General features: G+C 46.5%; 1 protein-coding gene across 1 annotated transcript; it reads right to left on the reverse strand.

Moving 5' to 3' along the window:
• Positions 1-11,411: 11,411 nt before the first annotated feature.
• On the reverse strand, positions 11,412-13,884 carry LOC133912034 (uncharacterized). Its single transcript, XM_062354570.1, has one exon. The coding sequence runs from the start codon at positions 13,511-13,513 to the stop codon at positions 11,600-11,602; it is 1,914 nt and encodes a 637-aa protein (XP_062210554.1). The 5' UTR covers positions 13,514-13,884; the 3' UTR covers positions 11,412-11,599.
• Positions 13,885-15,317: the final 1,433 nt, after the last annotated feature.

A 15,317-nucleotide genomic window follows, 5' to 3' on the forward strand; every position in this document is an offset into this window, starting at 1 on the left:
TATAGCTAATGAGCTAGTCCGTCTACCTCTTCTTGCGCACATGTCCCAGTCAGAGTCTTTGAAAAAAGATTCACATGACCACCCATCGCGGTCTTGTGCCAACGTGAAAGGGATGCTCCGCTTGAAAATGGAGCACTAGAGGCAACACCTTTGGAGACAATATCTCCTTCGGTGCCATCGACTTCTGGTGGCCATCATGTGGTCACCCTGCTCGATTTGGGTATGACTTGAATGGATTAGATCTTGGACTATCGTCAGAATCAAGCAGCCCTTGATGATGATGGGTCAACAGAAAGGGTCACATGGCAGGACCACAAATACTCCTGGGTAAGGGGATGCCTCTACCACCAAAGGAGTAATAATCTTTTACTAAAATACATCACTCAGAAAGGGGCAGCATGGCGTTCCCCGACATCCTAAGATGCATATGTGGTAGCCACGCTTCATACCGCATCTGCTCTGGAAGGCATTCTGGTAAGGATTCTATTTATCCACAACCCTCAAGGATACTTGCAAGCCGGTGAAACGATGCGGGTCATGTTAGAACCATGGCCGATATGCCAACGTAACAGCCCAAGCACAGCAAACCGTACCACTCTCTTGAACTTTCACTATCTGGGGGCTCGTTATCATGGGACCATTCCCTAAAAGCCCCAGGCAGTTTTGAATTACTGTTCTTGGCAATCGACAAATTCACTAAGAGGATTAAGGTCAAGCCTGTTAGTAAATTCTACACCACAACAACAAATAAGTTCACAGAAGGAGTGGTAGTGCGATTTGGTCATCCAAACCGTATAATTATGAACAAATGGGACTCAATTTCCCAGTTGAGGAACGCATGTCGCCTCGCACGACCTACTACTCGCGCGACGACCAGGAGGCGCAGTGAGAGGACAATACAAGCTCGAGCGAAGAGTTCTGTGAACATGCTAAAAATTCGGGCAGCTTGATACCAACAGAGCCTCAGGCGCTACCGCGACCACAGGGTGAGAAAGTAGATACTGATCGTAGGCGACCTCGACCTCAGACAAATCTAAGAATAGGACAGGTCATAATAAGCTCTTCCCCAAAGGGGAGGGGTCCTACAAAGTGGTCTACTTTTCCTGACCTGGCACGATCGACTTGGCCAAAGACCGGCCACAAATTACACAAACTCGCGGAATATAGTTTCTATGTGTAAGGCTGCTCGAAGACGAGCCTGTTTTTCTATATTACAGGATCTTCTGGACGAGCGTGGAACATGGTTTCTAAGTTTTTTCAAATTCAAAAATAGACTCTATTTTTCAGGATAACTCAAATATGAACGGTATTGAGAAATGTGTACATGTTTTGTTCTACCTGATCGATCATATTGGGTGTGGGGGGCAGTCAAAATTGCTACTCGAGCAGTGTCAAAGGTATGGGAATCCGAGGGATGACGACCATGAGGCCACAAGTCCTAGATCGGATCGAGCGCTAGTCGTCCCCGAAGAGCTCTTTGTGCTAAGGGTCATTCTAAACGCCAGTAACCTTGCTACCGAGTACCCCAAACCTACTCACCACTCGAACACAAAAAAAAAATTACATGAAGATTGATCCTTTTATTATAAAACGACCACCTGGGCAGCTCCCGAGGGCTGGATCTAAACAGTCTATTCTATACACGCAAGACCCAAAAACATATGGCAGTGGATTGAATCGGACAGACCATAGAAGGGAGCAGACAACAGGCAGGTGTGAGTTTGCATGTTCATGAAGCTCCTCGGTGGTCTCCGTGGCGTCGACAAAGCCTTCAGAGACTGTTGGGGTGAGGTCTGTATCTGGAAGGTGCTCGTTGACGCGGGCTAGGGCAAGATAGGCACCGATGGCTAATACATATAGCAAGTGGTCGCCCGCACCGGTGGCTAATAAATATAGCAAGTGGTCGCCCACCATCATGCGTAGTCTATCCTCAAGGCCGCTCGCCTCCTAGGAGGCCGCTAAAAACCAGTCGACATGACCAGTCATGGTGCTTCTAGGTGTTGGACGAATCTGAACACCGACGGACCACAATAGCGAGTTGAAGGGTGTAAATGCTCAGCTAAGATGATCATAAAAATATTCTCGTTGCTAGTCACTTTCTCTGGCCATCTGCTCCAGGTCTCTCCACGCCGCAAGTAGCTCATCCTGAAATGCAGGTTTGTGAAATAGCTCGCAAATCATACAGAAGCTAGCTGATTGGGTCTCACTCGGCTAGCCTAGGACTAACACATGGCTAAGTGGTGGTAGGATCGATGCACCTCGTAGATCACCCTATAGGTTCTCTCGCTCGACCGTAAATCCCAACTCACACTTGGCCATCGCTTCCCGAATACGCCGGTCAATTGAATCTTCAATAAGCGTTATCAGGAGTTCGGGACGAGCAGGTGGGTCGGCCAGTTTTGGTCACGCCACTTCCAGCCAACACTGGTCGTGGGCGTTGTTGGTAGGTGCGGTCTGGGGCTCAGAGTGGGAGGGAGTTTCAGTCATTTCGGGGCTTCTACGACCAGGGCGGCAACAACAAAACTCATCAGAGAAATCAAAAAGTTTTATCCAAATCTAATACATAACCTAAATTACAGTTTGATATTTACTCCTCGGTGGCCTCCACCTGGAAGATGGATCCCATATAGTCCACCGCCCCTTGGCACTCCTCCTGAAGTCTCTCCTCGGCTACGGGCTTGGCTACCACAACCCCCTCCCGAATGAGGTCGAGGTTGAAGTTAGGATTGTGGATGTGGTATCACCGGAGGACGTACCCTACCGCATCCCTCACCGCCTGCGCCACATCCTTGACACCTCTCGCCGCCAAAATACCCAGGTGATCGGAAAATTTTTCTGAGAGAACCTTAGTGGCATAGGTGAAAGTGCATCTAGCCCATATGTGTGATTTTGATAATTAATGATAATACCTATAGACTAACAATGGTGTTGAGTTTGTTAGTAGGTTGTTTCATAGGTGATGCATGGATGAGAGATATGCATGAGCTCTAGGTGAATGGGGAGATTGAAAATGCATCAAGATGAATGAGCTCTATGTGATGCTCGGGTAAGTGATGACAATGCCTATGGACTAACAATCATATTGAGAATTGCTATTAGATTATTCCATAGGAGATGCATAAATTATGAAGCACAGATTCTTTGAGAAATGCCAAGAGTTTAAAGAATTGCATCAAAAATCATTGAGATTTTAATGATGCTCATAAGAAGAAGAAGCAGCTCAATAAGATTAGCAATAAGCTTGAAGGCTAAGTTACTTGTGAAGATCAAGTAACTAAAGGTATGACTTGTTAATAGAGTTTTATGGACTAACCCGTGTGCTATGTGTTTAAGAATGAGTGGGGTTAGGTTCTATATGAAGATTGATAATATGCATGAAGGCTAACAAGTTACTTGTGGAGATCAAGTAACTTAAGATATAAAAGTTGTCATTTAGGTTTTATGGACTAACCCATATACTTTGTGCTTGAGAGTGAGTTGGGGTTAGGATCCATAAGAAGGTATAAGTTAAATTGAAATCATATATGCCAAGAGTGAAGAACAAGAGTGGACTCCATATTTGATAAAATGAATTCCTTGAAGATGTCGAATACAAAGTGGTTTTCTATGGCAAGACGGTAAAGGGCAAGTAAGACTCAGCTGTGATGGACCATCCGTGGTGAAGGGTAAGCAAATGGCTTGGCGTCGAAGGACCAAGGCGGTGGTGAAGAGCGAGTGAAGGCTTTGCGCCGATGAACCGTGAGAGGCCATGGGAAGCTATGGATGATTCACATCAATTATATGAAGAATCAAGAACAGATGGAGTGAAAAATATATGGAAGTTGGCAACCCTCAAGGTTTGAAAGAAAGAAGTGGTAGTTAAAAGTTTTCAAATGCTCAAAGTGGTTCAAACGAGTTTTATCTTTGAATTTGAGTATAGGTATGCCGAACTATTAAGAGGGATGCAACATGAGCTAATTGTCGTGTCTCAGTGATCAAGAGTTTCTAACCAAACCCACAGTGAGAGTTCATTTTAGAAATCCGGAGCGAAAAGTGTGGAAGTGTCTGAATTGGATTTTAGAGTGTTCCTAATTTGATATTATATATTTTAGGTCATGAATTCAGTTGAGATGTGTAGCCCTCTAAGTAAGCTTTTCATAGAGTCCAAAATCGTCGAAATCGGACTCCGGGATAAAAAGTTATCGCCGTTTTTTCAGATGTCAGCTGTGCTAAACTTGGATACTCCAGGTTGGGCCAGATACTTCGGGTTGTCTGGAGTCTCCGGGTGAGGCTCCACCAGAGAGTCTCGGGTTGGGCTATTTCAGTTGACCCGGATACTTCGGATTACCCCAGATACTCTGGGTCAGGCCAGAAAAGTCTGCAACAGCTAGTTTTTTGGAGGTGGGTATTTATACCCCCTCAACCTCCACTCCTTTGGGACGGCTGGAGCACAAAAAAGAACACCTCTTAGAGAAAAAAGAACTCATTCTCACTCCATTTTAGTGAGAGATTTGAGAAGAAAAGTGAGTTGTGTTGTGAGATTGGAAGATTGAGTGCAAGTGAGCTAAATCCAATCTTGAGCACTTGAGTTCATCGGCAAGAAGTTTATTGTCGCGTTTGTTACTCTTGGATCTTAGAGCTCCTAGCCGGCTAGGTGTTGCCGGCGAGCACCCAAGGTTGTTGTGTGTCGCGCAAGTTTGTGAAGGCTTTGATTTCGCCTCCGCAAGGGAAGAAATCAAGAGTGGATCGAGGAAAGCGGTTGAAAGAGACCCGACTCATTGGAGCATCCTCAACGGGGACGTAGGATCCACGGTGGTGAATCCAAACTTCAGAAAACAAATCTTGTGTCTCCTCTATTGTTCCCTTTCATTTGAGTTCTTACTTAATATTTGTGCATTTTGCTCGATCCACTTATTCATGTGTATTTGATTGTAGGTTCTCAGTGGATCTACTCGAAATCGTCACTTGGAACACACGACATCACTTGGTTTGAGTTATAACTCTTTAGGCGTACTTTAAATTCAGTTTCGAGCTCAGTTCTGTACAGATCCCGGAGAATCCAGATTTATCCGGAGCTCAGTTCTGGATTGATCCGGATACTTCGGTGAACAGTATTTTCAGCCTTTTTCAATTAATGTTTTCTTGCTTATCTTTTGCTAGAATTGAATAATTTTTGTCACCTTAGGATTGTAACTTCCACACTTATTTAGGGTGATTGTGCAATAGTTGAGCCTAGTATATTTAGGTTTTTCACTTGTGAAAAATCTGTTAATTTATATTCTACTGCAAGTTTAGGCCAACGGCAAAAGGGGACGAATTTTTGTAAAAACGCCTATTCACCCCTCTCTAGGCAACATCATTGTCCTTTCAATAGGCCCAAGCCTAAGCTATGCTGGGGTCCTTCGGCTCGATGATCTCCAGCTCGAGGCTTCTCAGGGCCTCCTTGAACTCTTTAAAAGTATCTTGGAGAATGCTACGAGTGGTGCTCTCGTCCTCCTTAAGCTGGGTGTGTTCGGTGGCGAGCACAACTTTTCCTTGTTGGAGCTCACCGCACTTCTGCTAGAGCACGAGCCAAACCTCCTTTTCTTCGGTCAGATGCCCCTCTTGTTCAGTGCACCTGCTGGTGACCGCTTCCTTATCATCAATCAACTTGCGGATAGAGGCCGAGAAGCGGGTGGCCAAAGAGAGCAGGTCAGAGGTTGAAATAAGCTCCACGATCGGCTCAGCAGGCACGGGAGCCACAATCAATGCTACAAAGGTCAAAGCTGTTGTAGGCTGTAGGGCCGGAACATGTTGTTGAGGTATTAGTGGAGGAGTTATAACTAGGGCCGTGGGCGGGGTCGAGGACTTGCGTTGACAACTGATTTACAAAATCATGAAAAGAAAGAAAACTCGAGGTATCTGCGCCTTACCAGAGACCTTACCCTGGTGGTGGAGTGCTGAGCACATGCCTAAAGCAGTCGAGCCACCAGAGCTCGGCGTCCCGCGAGCACGTTTGGATGCCTCCGCGGTAGACAGGCCCTCCGCCGATCTTTCCCCCCTTACATCAGCGCTTGGCCGGCAGCGGCTTGACCTCTCCCGGTCTGGTCAGGGTCAGACTAGTTGGGGCGTGCGTGCCCGGAGTGAGATTAGTAAGGGTGTCTGGTCGGAGCGAGTTTGGTCAGGGTGATGCTGGTTGACCCTTTACAGACCGGTGCCGCTCACAGAACCACTGCTTGCGGTCGCTACATGACTCTGAGCAATCTGGTCTCCTCCTTGACTAGCTGGGCCGACATCATGACCAGATGGGTGGTTGGCTGGAGCGACGCTGGGCGGCAGAGAAGGTATGCTGTCAGCAAGATTAACTACCCTGGCGGTCTCCGTGATCTCATCGATTATCAGACGCAAGACATCGACCTTAGGAAGACCCTGCGGTGACGCAAATCCTAAAACCATGACCCATGAGAAGACTTGACTATGGAAGTTCCAAGAAAAGGCCAAAATACCGATCTGAGTCGAGCCCTCTCCGACAGGGAGAGGTCAAAAAATGGAGGAGCGTCTCGCGGTGGGCCATCCTTCCTCGGGGTTGTCGCCATGAGGAATTTGACCCACGAGTTGATGGTCTCGTTAGAGAGATCTGCATAAGAGGGATACTTAAGACACCACACGAATAAATAAAGAGCACTATGAAAACGGTTGCTATATTACCTAGAGAGCTCTCCCTGGTGACGTCGTCACTCCTTGTGTACATATATGCCGGATGTGCTCTTTTCTGCAAAGGGCGCAACCAACGCTTCATGAAGTCACATGCAACATCTGATCTCATTAGGACGACGTTCACAAGGTTCTTGACCCGGGTTGCGATGCTCAATAGCTCCGGAGTGGTCACGGTGGAGTTCCCCTAGCTCTCGGAGACCTGTGCCGGTCTGTTCGGCACGCAGATGCTGTCTAAGGAATCCTCTGTCTTGAGGTAGAACCATTCTTCCCTTCAGCTCGACCACAACGACTTAAGGCCCATCTCAAGATAGGAGCCCGCAATGCCATCGCGAAGGCAGAATACACAACTCCTAGTGGTCGGCCCGGTCTGCAACCTGGCCGGGTAAAAATACCTAAAGAGATCGAGGCATGGCTCGACCCTAATGAAGTTCTTGCACATGTAAGCAAATGCTCAATATGATGGTGGAATTAGGATTGAGGTGGAGGTGATAGATATAGTAGAAGGATATGATAGTGATGAAGAATTCGAAAAAGAATGTTACAAGGCCGACCAAAAATAAAGAGGCAAACATCACAATCTCCCTGTTGCAGGGAACAGTCACGTCCACCCCCAGGCGGTACCCTAAAGAAAGGCGGTGAGGGAGTAGAAGGTTGTCGTATATCTACTTCAGCTTCGCTGCAGTGCACTTGGACTTGGGTAAGTCTGGCTCTTTACCGGTGCGCGGTGCCATTGGGAGCGGCAGGGGTGGCTGTGGAAATACGATTGGAGATGGAGACGATGGGCTCTGAGCGCAAGGGCTTGGAGGCTGTGGGGGGAGGGCGAAAGAATTCATGGGCAAGCTTTGGCTCTCCAATTTATAGGGCCAGCGTGATATCCCAACTGTTGCGCGGAGCTCAGCCGTCTCGAAATTCAAAAGGCCGCGTTTTGGGGGCCGAATTTCCCTCAGGTCCAGCAAAAATCATTGTCTCTCTCCCATGATCTCTCTCTCTCTCTCTCTCTGAGAGTTTAAAACCTACCACGAAAGTGAAATACGTTGATGGCCACTCCTAGGGTGAACTCGTATTGACCTGGGGCCTATGTGGTACGACCAAGTCCACCCCCGACCACACGACAAAACGCTCAGGCTATCGCATCTGCGAGGGAGCTTGAGGGCTACTGTCAATGTATAATAGGGGGTCCCCTGTTCTGAGGGCCTACACCAACCAATACAGGTTGACAGAAGATTTTTCTCGGACTAGTGTCCCACCGTGTGACAAATTTGCATCTTCGCGATCAGGATCCTTACCACATATGGGATTCCCACGATCAGCCTTCGTTGGTTGTGGGACAGGTACTCATCAAACCAGTCCATTCTCATTAAATACATTCCACTCAAGTGTTTTCCTTCCTTAGGCACTCCTCCCAGGCGGACAGGTCGTGGCTGGCGCGGTAGTGCTATGCCCTGTCCCGTAGCATTAAGCGTTACGAAACAGACTTGTAGGCGTGTCAGACTGCTTCACAGGCGTGCATGTGAGACTGGTGATAGGACAGGGTAGACCGGCTGACTGGGGTGAGCATGGAGGTGTCCAATGGTTGGAACGGGCTTGGCAGCTTCATCGGAGCAAAAAGGGGGCACGTGCCCTGCCTATTATAATAGTCTGAGGGTGAAAGATTTAGCTAAAATATGGGTCAACGGAAAAGGATCCACTTATAAGTTCTCTTTTTCTTGTATATAAAGAGAAGAATGGGTCTAGCATCGAGGAGGATAGATAGATAATCAGTTCACAAACTCTGATAACAAAATACACATGACATATGACTGTTATTCTTAAAGAATCTTGAACCTAGATAATTCTTGTGTTCTTGAGTTTATCATAAACACACACATCGTAAACGTTGTTCACACGCCAATCGACCGGTGCACTAAAATTATATTTGAAAGCTAACCCCATAATTCTAATTTTGAAATCATAATCCTGAAATAAAAAAATAAACATACCCTAAATCACTATCAGCAAGGGCATAAACAAAGTCCGGAGTTTGATCCTGCCATAGCATGGGATCAAAAGATTCGGAACACGAACCATAAGCAGCTAAAGAATCTGATACGGAGACCAAGATCTGCGCGAAATTGCATGCCATCAAGCTTTCTGACTGAGTTGGTCAATGGTACTACAGCAGTACTAGATAGATGGCAGATCGAGTAAGGAAACACATAGCTTTGCTTCGAAATGTTGAAACTTTGGTCAGCATTCACTCAGTAAATGTGTGCTCCCTTGCGCCCCCTACCTCCCCACCACCCGGGGAAACTCCCAACCAAGTGGAAGACTGCCTGGAAAGTTACGGACTGAAGAGATAAGCCATACGTTGTTTTTACCTCCCTGTTCTTGTTGATCATGTTGTTTATAAATACAATTCAGAACAGTAGTACTAAATCTAATCTTCAGAGCTAACTACCACCAGGTGCTATTTTCTTTTGTCCAAGAGCAATGATTAAAAAAAGTTTTCCTACTCTTCGGTCGACTGAATTTCGCTCTTCCTACAATCAACGCCTGCTTTAATGGTGTGGGGTTAGGGTTTCAGGATTGAGAGTTAAAGATTGGAGTTTTCCATAAATGTTGGGCTTAGAGTTCCTTGGAAGGCATTCTGGCCCAGTGGAGGGGGCGGACGGGCGACCGTGGTGGCGAGGCGATGGCATGCAGGCTACCGCGGGTGGCGAAAGCCAACTGGTGTGTGGCACCAGCGGTGGAGAGACGATGAAAATAGATTGATTAGCGTGGTGATGGATGGTGAATGCTAATCCAGACGGAGGGCACGCCAAGACTGGAGGGGGGGAGGGCGGGTCTGGGGTGAACGCAGAGAGTCAGAGAAAGCAGAACGTGAGGTGGAAGATAAGCAATACATCGACTGAGGTTGAAAAAACAATCTTAGCCGTCCAATGGCGATCTAAGGGCTGAGAGCCTGAGATGCATCGACTGTAATGTAGGCTATTTTCAGTCTCCTGATGAATAGACCCTCCCTTAAAAAATTATTTTGCACAAGCAGCAAGATCCTCATTGACCGACAGGCTTGTATTAACTACTATCCTGGTGAAGGGCCATGGAGGTGTTTGCCCATTTGTCAAAAACCAGCAGCCGTCCATTCTTTAGATGTCTGCCTAACTCTGACTTGTATACGCAGGATGAATAAAACTAAACACTTCAAAATGAATGATAAACTAACTGAGGTGTGGGCTTCTATTGCAAGATGTTCATTGACCTCGAGTTTGTTTAGACTTTATGGAAGCAGACATATACGAGCTGTAGTAAATTTCCCAGAAAGTATAGTCCACAAACGTATATTTGAAGATAATGAGGTCAATTTGTTTCCAGAAGTTGAAGGACAAGGATAAAAGTATAAAATAGCTTTGACAGAAACTTCATCAGTGCTCTTGCAAAATATCCTGCTATCTCAAAGAAAAAATGGACATTCTATGCTGCATAGTGATGAAGCAGAAATTAACTCACATTATAAACCACCAAACCATGTTTCAAAATATTCTGCAGATTGAGTTTTAAACAGAACAATGGACACGATAGAACAATGAACCTACTACTGCTTCTGTTGTTAGATAGACGTAGTTTAGGGATACGTACAATCATACTTCATAAACTTTGATCACTAACGTAGAAAAAATATTAAAATTTGTTACATAAAAATGATATTAGTATATTTGTCATGGTAAATCTTATATTTACTAATTGGATGCTCCTTTTGGTGCCTCCACGTTAATCCTAAGAAAATCTTAGAAATTCTCATAAAAAAACAAAACATCCGACCGTCGAATTAATTGATTGACTAACTGTAATCATAGATCAACAACCAGACGAAACAATATAGAAAATTAAAAAATAAATCATAGAGTCCAGCCTCAAGACTACTTCTTGCCTTGCCTTTCCTTCTCTTTTTGTTGTAGATATCATTTGCCCAATAAGATTACATTAGTAAACTCCAACTTAGTTACGTTAGCAATCAACACACTTTTCCAAATCAATTATAATCAAACATTACAAAATTAAAACAACAGAACACAAACATATATTACGGATTATCACACAAAAATAATATCAAAGAATTTATAATGTATTTCAAAAAAATAATATGAGATAAGGTGATGACATTAAAAATAATAATAATTTCAAAAAATCAAGAAACAAATAAAAATCAATTTGCATAACACATAAAATGAAAATTATAAATTAGATCTATTTACAAATAATAAACATGATTCAATATTATGAACAAAAATTATATTTATATTTTACATTCTAATATTTAAATATAAATAATTGATGTATCTTAGCATATAACTATTATTAACACAAATATCTACAATTCAGCCGTAAGCTAAATTTCTAGCCCGTGCAGCCGCACGGGTTAATGCGCTAGTACTTTCAAATGGTTATATTTTCAATAGTTTTTTTTATAACAAATGCTTAGAAAAACAATGGTTAAAGTCACTTATTGAAGGCTGTATGATGTCCTAAACAATAAGTAAAAACGAGGCAATAGTTCAATACTATGATGCAGTATAAAAAAAAAGTGACTCGAGTGCATTGGAGTCAAATCAACCATGCTTTATGGCTGAAACTATATACAAACTTAGTGTTGCTACCTGACAAACTGATCCCTTGTTATTAAATATGAACGTGCTTTTTCTTCACTTCTCCAATCAACATTTTCTTTGTGATTGTTACGCATACAGAAATCATCGACATGAGCGCATTAGGAGTTAAGAATAAGGCACTACATCACTCAACATTTTCTTTGATACAAACAGAACCGTGATATGTACACTCTAACATGATCGAATTTGGACTAACAAAGAACAATAGACACAAATCTAATCTGATTTTTGTAAAGCACGACGAACTAGCTCATCTCCACCGCTGATTGCTGCAATCGTTACCTGAATGCCCTGGACTGGAAGAGATCCAACCGAGCCCTGGCGCCCGGCAGCAGTGCCTCGACGCGCAGGTCCTGCGCCATGTGTGCCTGCTTCGACGCCCACAGAAGCACGGCGAGCACCCCAGCCTGCGCGAGCTCTTCGCTCTCCGGGACATGCAGCGCTATGTAGCACAGCAATATGAGCGCCTCAATCTGCAGCTCGTCTCCGAGGTACACGAGCTGGACGAGGTGCCGCGCCCCTCCGGCATCAACGATGGCCGTGCAGTGGTTCACGTGCAGGTGGTTCTCGGTGCAGGCGAACTTGGTGAGCGCGACCACGGCCTCCTTGGTGACCGGGATCTCGCGGTCGTCGAGCAGCTGCACCAGTGGGCCGATCACGCGGGTCTCGCTCGCGGTGAACGTGCGCGACAAGCAGCCGAGGGAAGTGATGCACGGGCACAGCAGGTCGTCGTCGTCGTCTCCCTTGCGCACGATCAGGAGGAGCTGCTCCACGACGGCCTTGGCTGCCGGGGAGCTGGGCTTGAATGCGGACTGCCGCAGCGCGAGGTTGTGTTCGGCGACGCGGGCGATCTCCATGATCGCCTTTGCGGAGTAGAACTGCAGGCGCGTGCCAGCGCCGCCGTCGCCGTTCTCGAGGATCCTGGCGAAGCAGAGGAGCGCGCGAGACTCTGTATTGCTTTTGCAGACTCCCACATGACAGCGGGAAAGCATCCACAGAGCCTTTGCCGCCATGGCCTTCATGCGCGCCTTGGTGGCCGGGTCCTCGGCCTCGCGGGATCCTCGGCCGCTCGCACCGTTCGAGCTCGGCTGAGGCCTACCGGGTGGAGGCGTGACTCCATTCGTCGTCGTGTTGGCTGCCATCGCGGATTGCACCACCGATTGCATCTGGTTCGGTCTTGCTCGATTCAAAGGTTCCGACGAGTTCGGGGCTGAGGAACCAAAGCCGCCTTGGCGCGCGCTGAGCGATTTCGCAAGCACAATGGAGTGAAGGTTCGTCATGGCCGCCAGCGGAGGAGTGCTATTCCTGGAGCCGCTCCCACCGACAGAGTACCTGCTGTGCTCTTGGATGGTTCCGGAGGCGAGGTGGCTGACAAGGTGCCGGACGGCGTTGCTCTGCGCGAACAAGTCCTGGCAGCTCTGGCTGTGTTGCACAAGCGACGCGATGGCCTCGGCGACCGCGGCCTGCACGCGCATCGGCGGCTCCTTCAACGCGGCGGCGAAGACGGAGCACACACCGGAGTGGAGAAGCTTGTCCACGCTCTCCTCGTCTCGGCCGAGAAGCCCGAGCGCCGTAGCCGCGGCCTCCTGCCCGTCATCTGTGCCTTCCTTGAGCAACTTGACGAGGGGCGCGACGCCGTCCTCTTCGATGATGTACTTGGCGAAGCGGGGGTTGTCGTGGGCGAGAGAGGCGAGGGTGGCGGCCGAGTCGGCCCGCGCGGCGAGGCCGCCGGTGTTGAGCCGCGCGATGTGGTTCCAGATCATGCCGAGCACGGGCTCGTTCTGCGCGATGTTGGGGAGGCCGCCGCACAGGTCGTCGTCGGCGTGCGGAGATGAGAGGCGGATCAGCCAGGCGACGTCCTCGAGCGCGGTGTCGAGCATCGCGAGGGTGCGCGGGAGCCCGGACACCGGGTTGAGCGTGAAGAATCTGCGGAGGCGGGAGTGGCTCTGGAAGCACCGGGCGGCCATGCCCGCGGCCTTGTTGAGCGCCTGCACTGTGTCCGTCATGATGCGCTTGGCGGGGCGCTCGTACAGGTCGGCCCGAGCCGCCTGCCGCAGCAGCGCCGCGAGCTGCTCGGCGCGCGCCCGCAGGTCCGTGCACTCCGTCCGGAGGCACTGCCACCCGGCCTGCTTCGTCACCTGGTCCGCGAGCTGGATCGGCGTCGCCAGCATCGCCTTGATCCCCTCCCCCATCTTCCTCGCACCACGCGGTACGAAAACTCAGCTCAAAAGGCAACAAAAGCGCACGGCTGAGCTCTCGCAATCGCAAGCGGCGGTGGCGGCGAGGAGGCAAGCAAATTTGGGCGGAGCGGGCGGCTCGGCAATCGGCAGGGCTCGATGCGTCAATCCCTCTCGAATTGAGCTTAACTCGGGGGGGACCCTGCTGCTATGAGGTGTTGGCGCGCGCCCGGAAAATGGAAAGGGTTGGAACTTGGAAGGCAATGGGCGCGTGGGTTCCTAAGCGGCTCGCTTGGCTTTGCTGTGGTGTGCTCTGGCGTTGCCGTCTTCGGTTTCGTCCCTTGGAGAGCACGGGAACAGGCGACACAGCCGAACGTGGGGAGGGGTTCACCGGGAGAGACTGCGAGGTGAGGGCCGGGTTGCTGTTGTGGTTTAGTAATCAGCCAGCCAGTCGTGACTAGTGAGACACGGAATCAGGTTCACAAAACCGTTTAAGTTCACAAAACCATAATTTGAATATCGTAAAAACCGTTAAAAAATCGGTGAGAATTCGCTCAAATCCAGTCAGTCAAATTTGAAAATCGGAAACAAAAGATGACTAAATCAACAGTTTGAACCGAAAACCGATCGAATTGTACCAAAAACTGACTGTATTTCCCGTATTTCATTTGTGATCGAAAACCACTCAGTTTTATTGAAAACCACTCAAGTTTCAGGAAAAAAAACTCAATCTTGTAAAATTGATAACTAATTCATCTGAGCTTCAAATCAAATGAAACATTTTTTTTTTCGTTGTAACGTGGTCTACATGATAAAAGTATTTATACTTATAAAAAAAGTTGTATATTTTCTGTGAGAAAATGGATTTGCTAAACCTAGTTAAATGCGTAGTTAATTCTTTGTTAATCTAAAAATCATGAAACTAATTTTTTAATCTTCTTACATGATCCTATATCTTTTAAAAATAAATGAACTCATGAAATAGTTATTGTAACATGCACGATTATGTAAATGTGTTGCAACTAGAATAATTCATAAATAATTCATCATATCTCTAAAATTAGTGAAACCACTTTTATTAGTTTACTTATACTATAATTTATGTAAAAAAATAATGGTAGATATAAAGAAGTTAATTACACTATTGTTTGTTAACATGTTCACTTTATGTTTGTGAACTTTGTAAAAATTATAGCGAAATTAATAAAACTCTAAATAAAGTGAAACTAATTTTAAAGATGCTCTTAAGATACGTCATGTATAAAAAATATGTGTTTGCATGTTAAGTTTTTTCTTAATGTGATGTGCCAAATCATCATGTTGGTACGGCCCATTTCAACATTTTTTTAAACTTCCTCTCCATAAAATATGATACAAATAACATTATTTTTAAGTAATTTTAGAAATTTTAGGATTTTTTTTAAAATTTTATGTTTTTTAAATTCAAATTCAAAAACCATTCAATTTCTACATACAATGCGGATCGAATTAACCGATATTCACGAATACCGAGTGATTTTCAACAATTTTTCAAACCCTGGACTTAGAAGGTGATAACATTCATCAGTTGTTGGGTGTCATCGGTGCAGGAGATATGGATGCTTGGATAATGTCTGTATGTATTTTTACATGTCCTGAAAAATGGAGCGATGGCAGTGGAGAGAAACAGAACAGCACAAATTGTACTAGTCATGCACAAAGAAAAGGAACAGAGGGATGGATTATGAAGAGCTGGCGAATGTTATTTGCTAGGTTAGATTGGCGAGTGTTGCCTGTAGGTTGTCACTATAGCATACCTCACAGTTTTGACGTTAGATTG

This window comes from Phragmites australis, chromosome 3 (genome assembly GCF_958298935.1).
Source record: "Phragmites australis chromosome 3, lpPhrAust1.1, whole genome shotgun sequence".
In the NCBI taxonomy this organism is placed as follows: Eukaryota; Viridiplantae; Streptophyta; class Magnoliopsida; order Poales; family Poaceae; genus Phragmites; species Phragmites australis.

Excerpts from the sequence above, each read along its gene's own strand:
- LOC133912034 (XM_062354570.1), bottom strand. The coding sequence starts at position 13,513 with ATGGGGGAGGGGATCAAGGCGATGCTGGCGACGCCGATCCAGCTCGCG.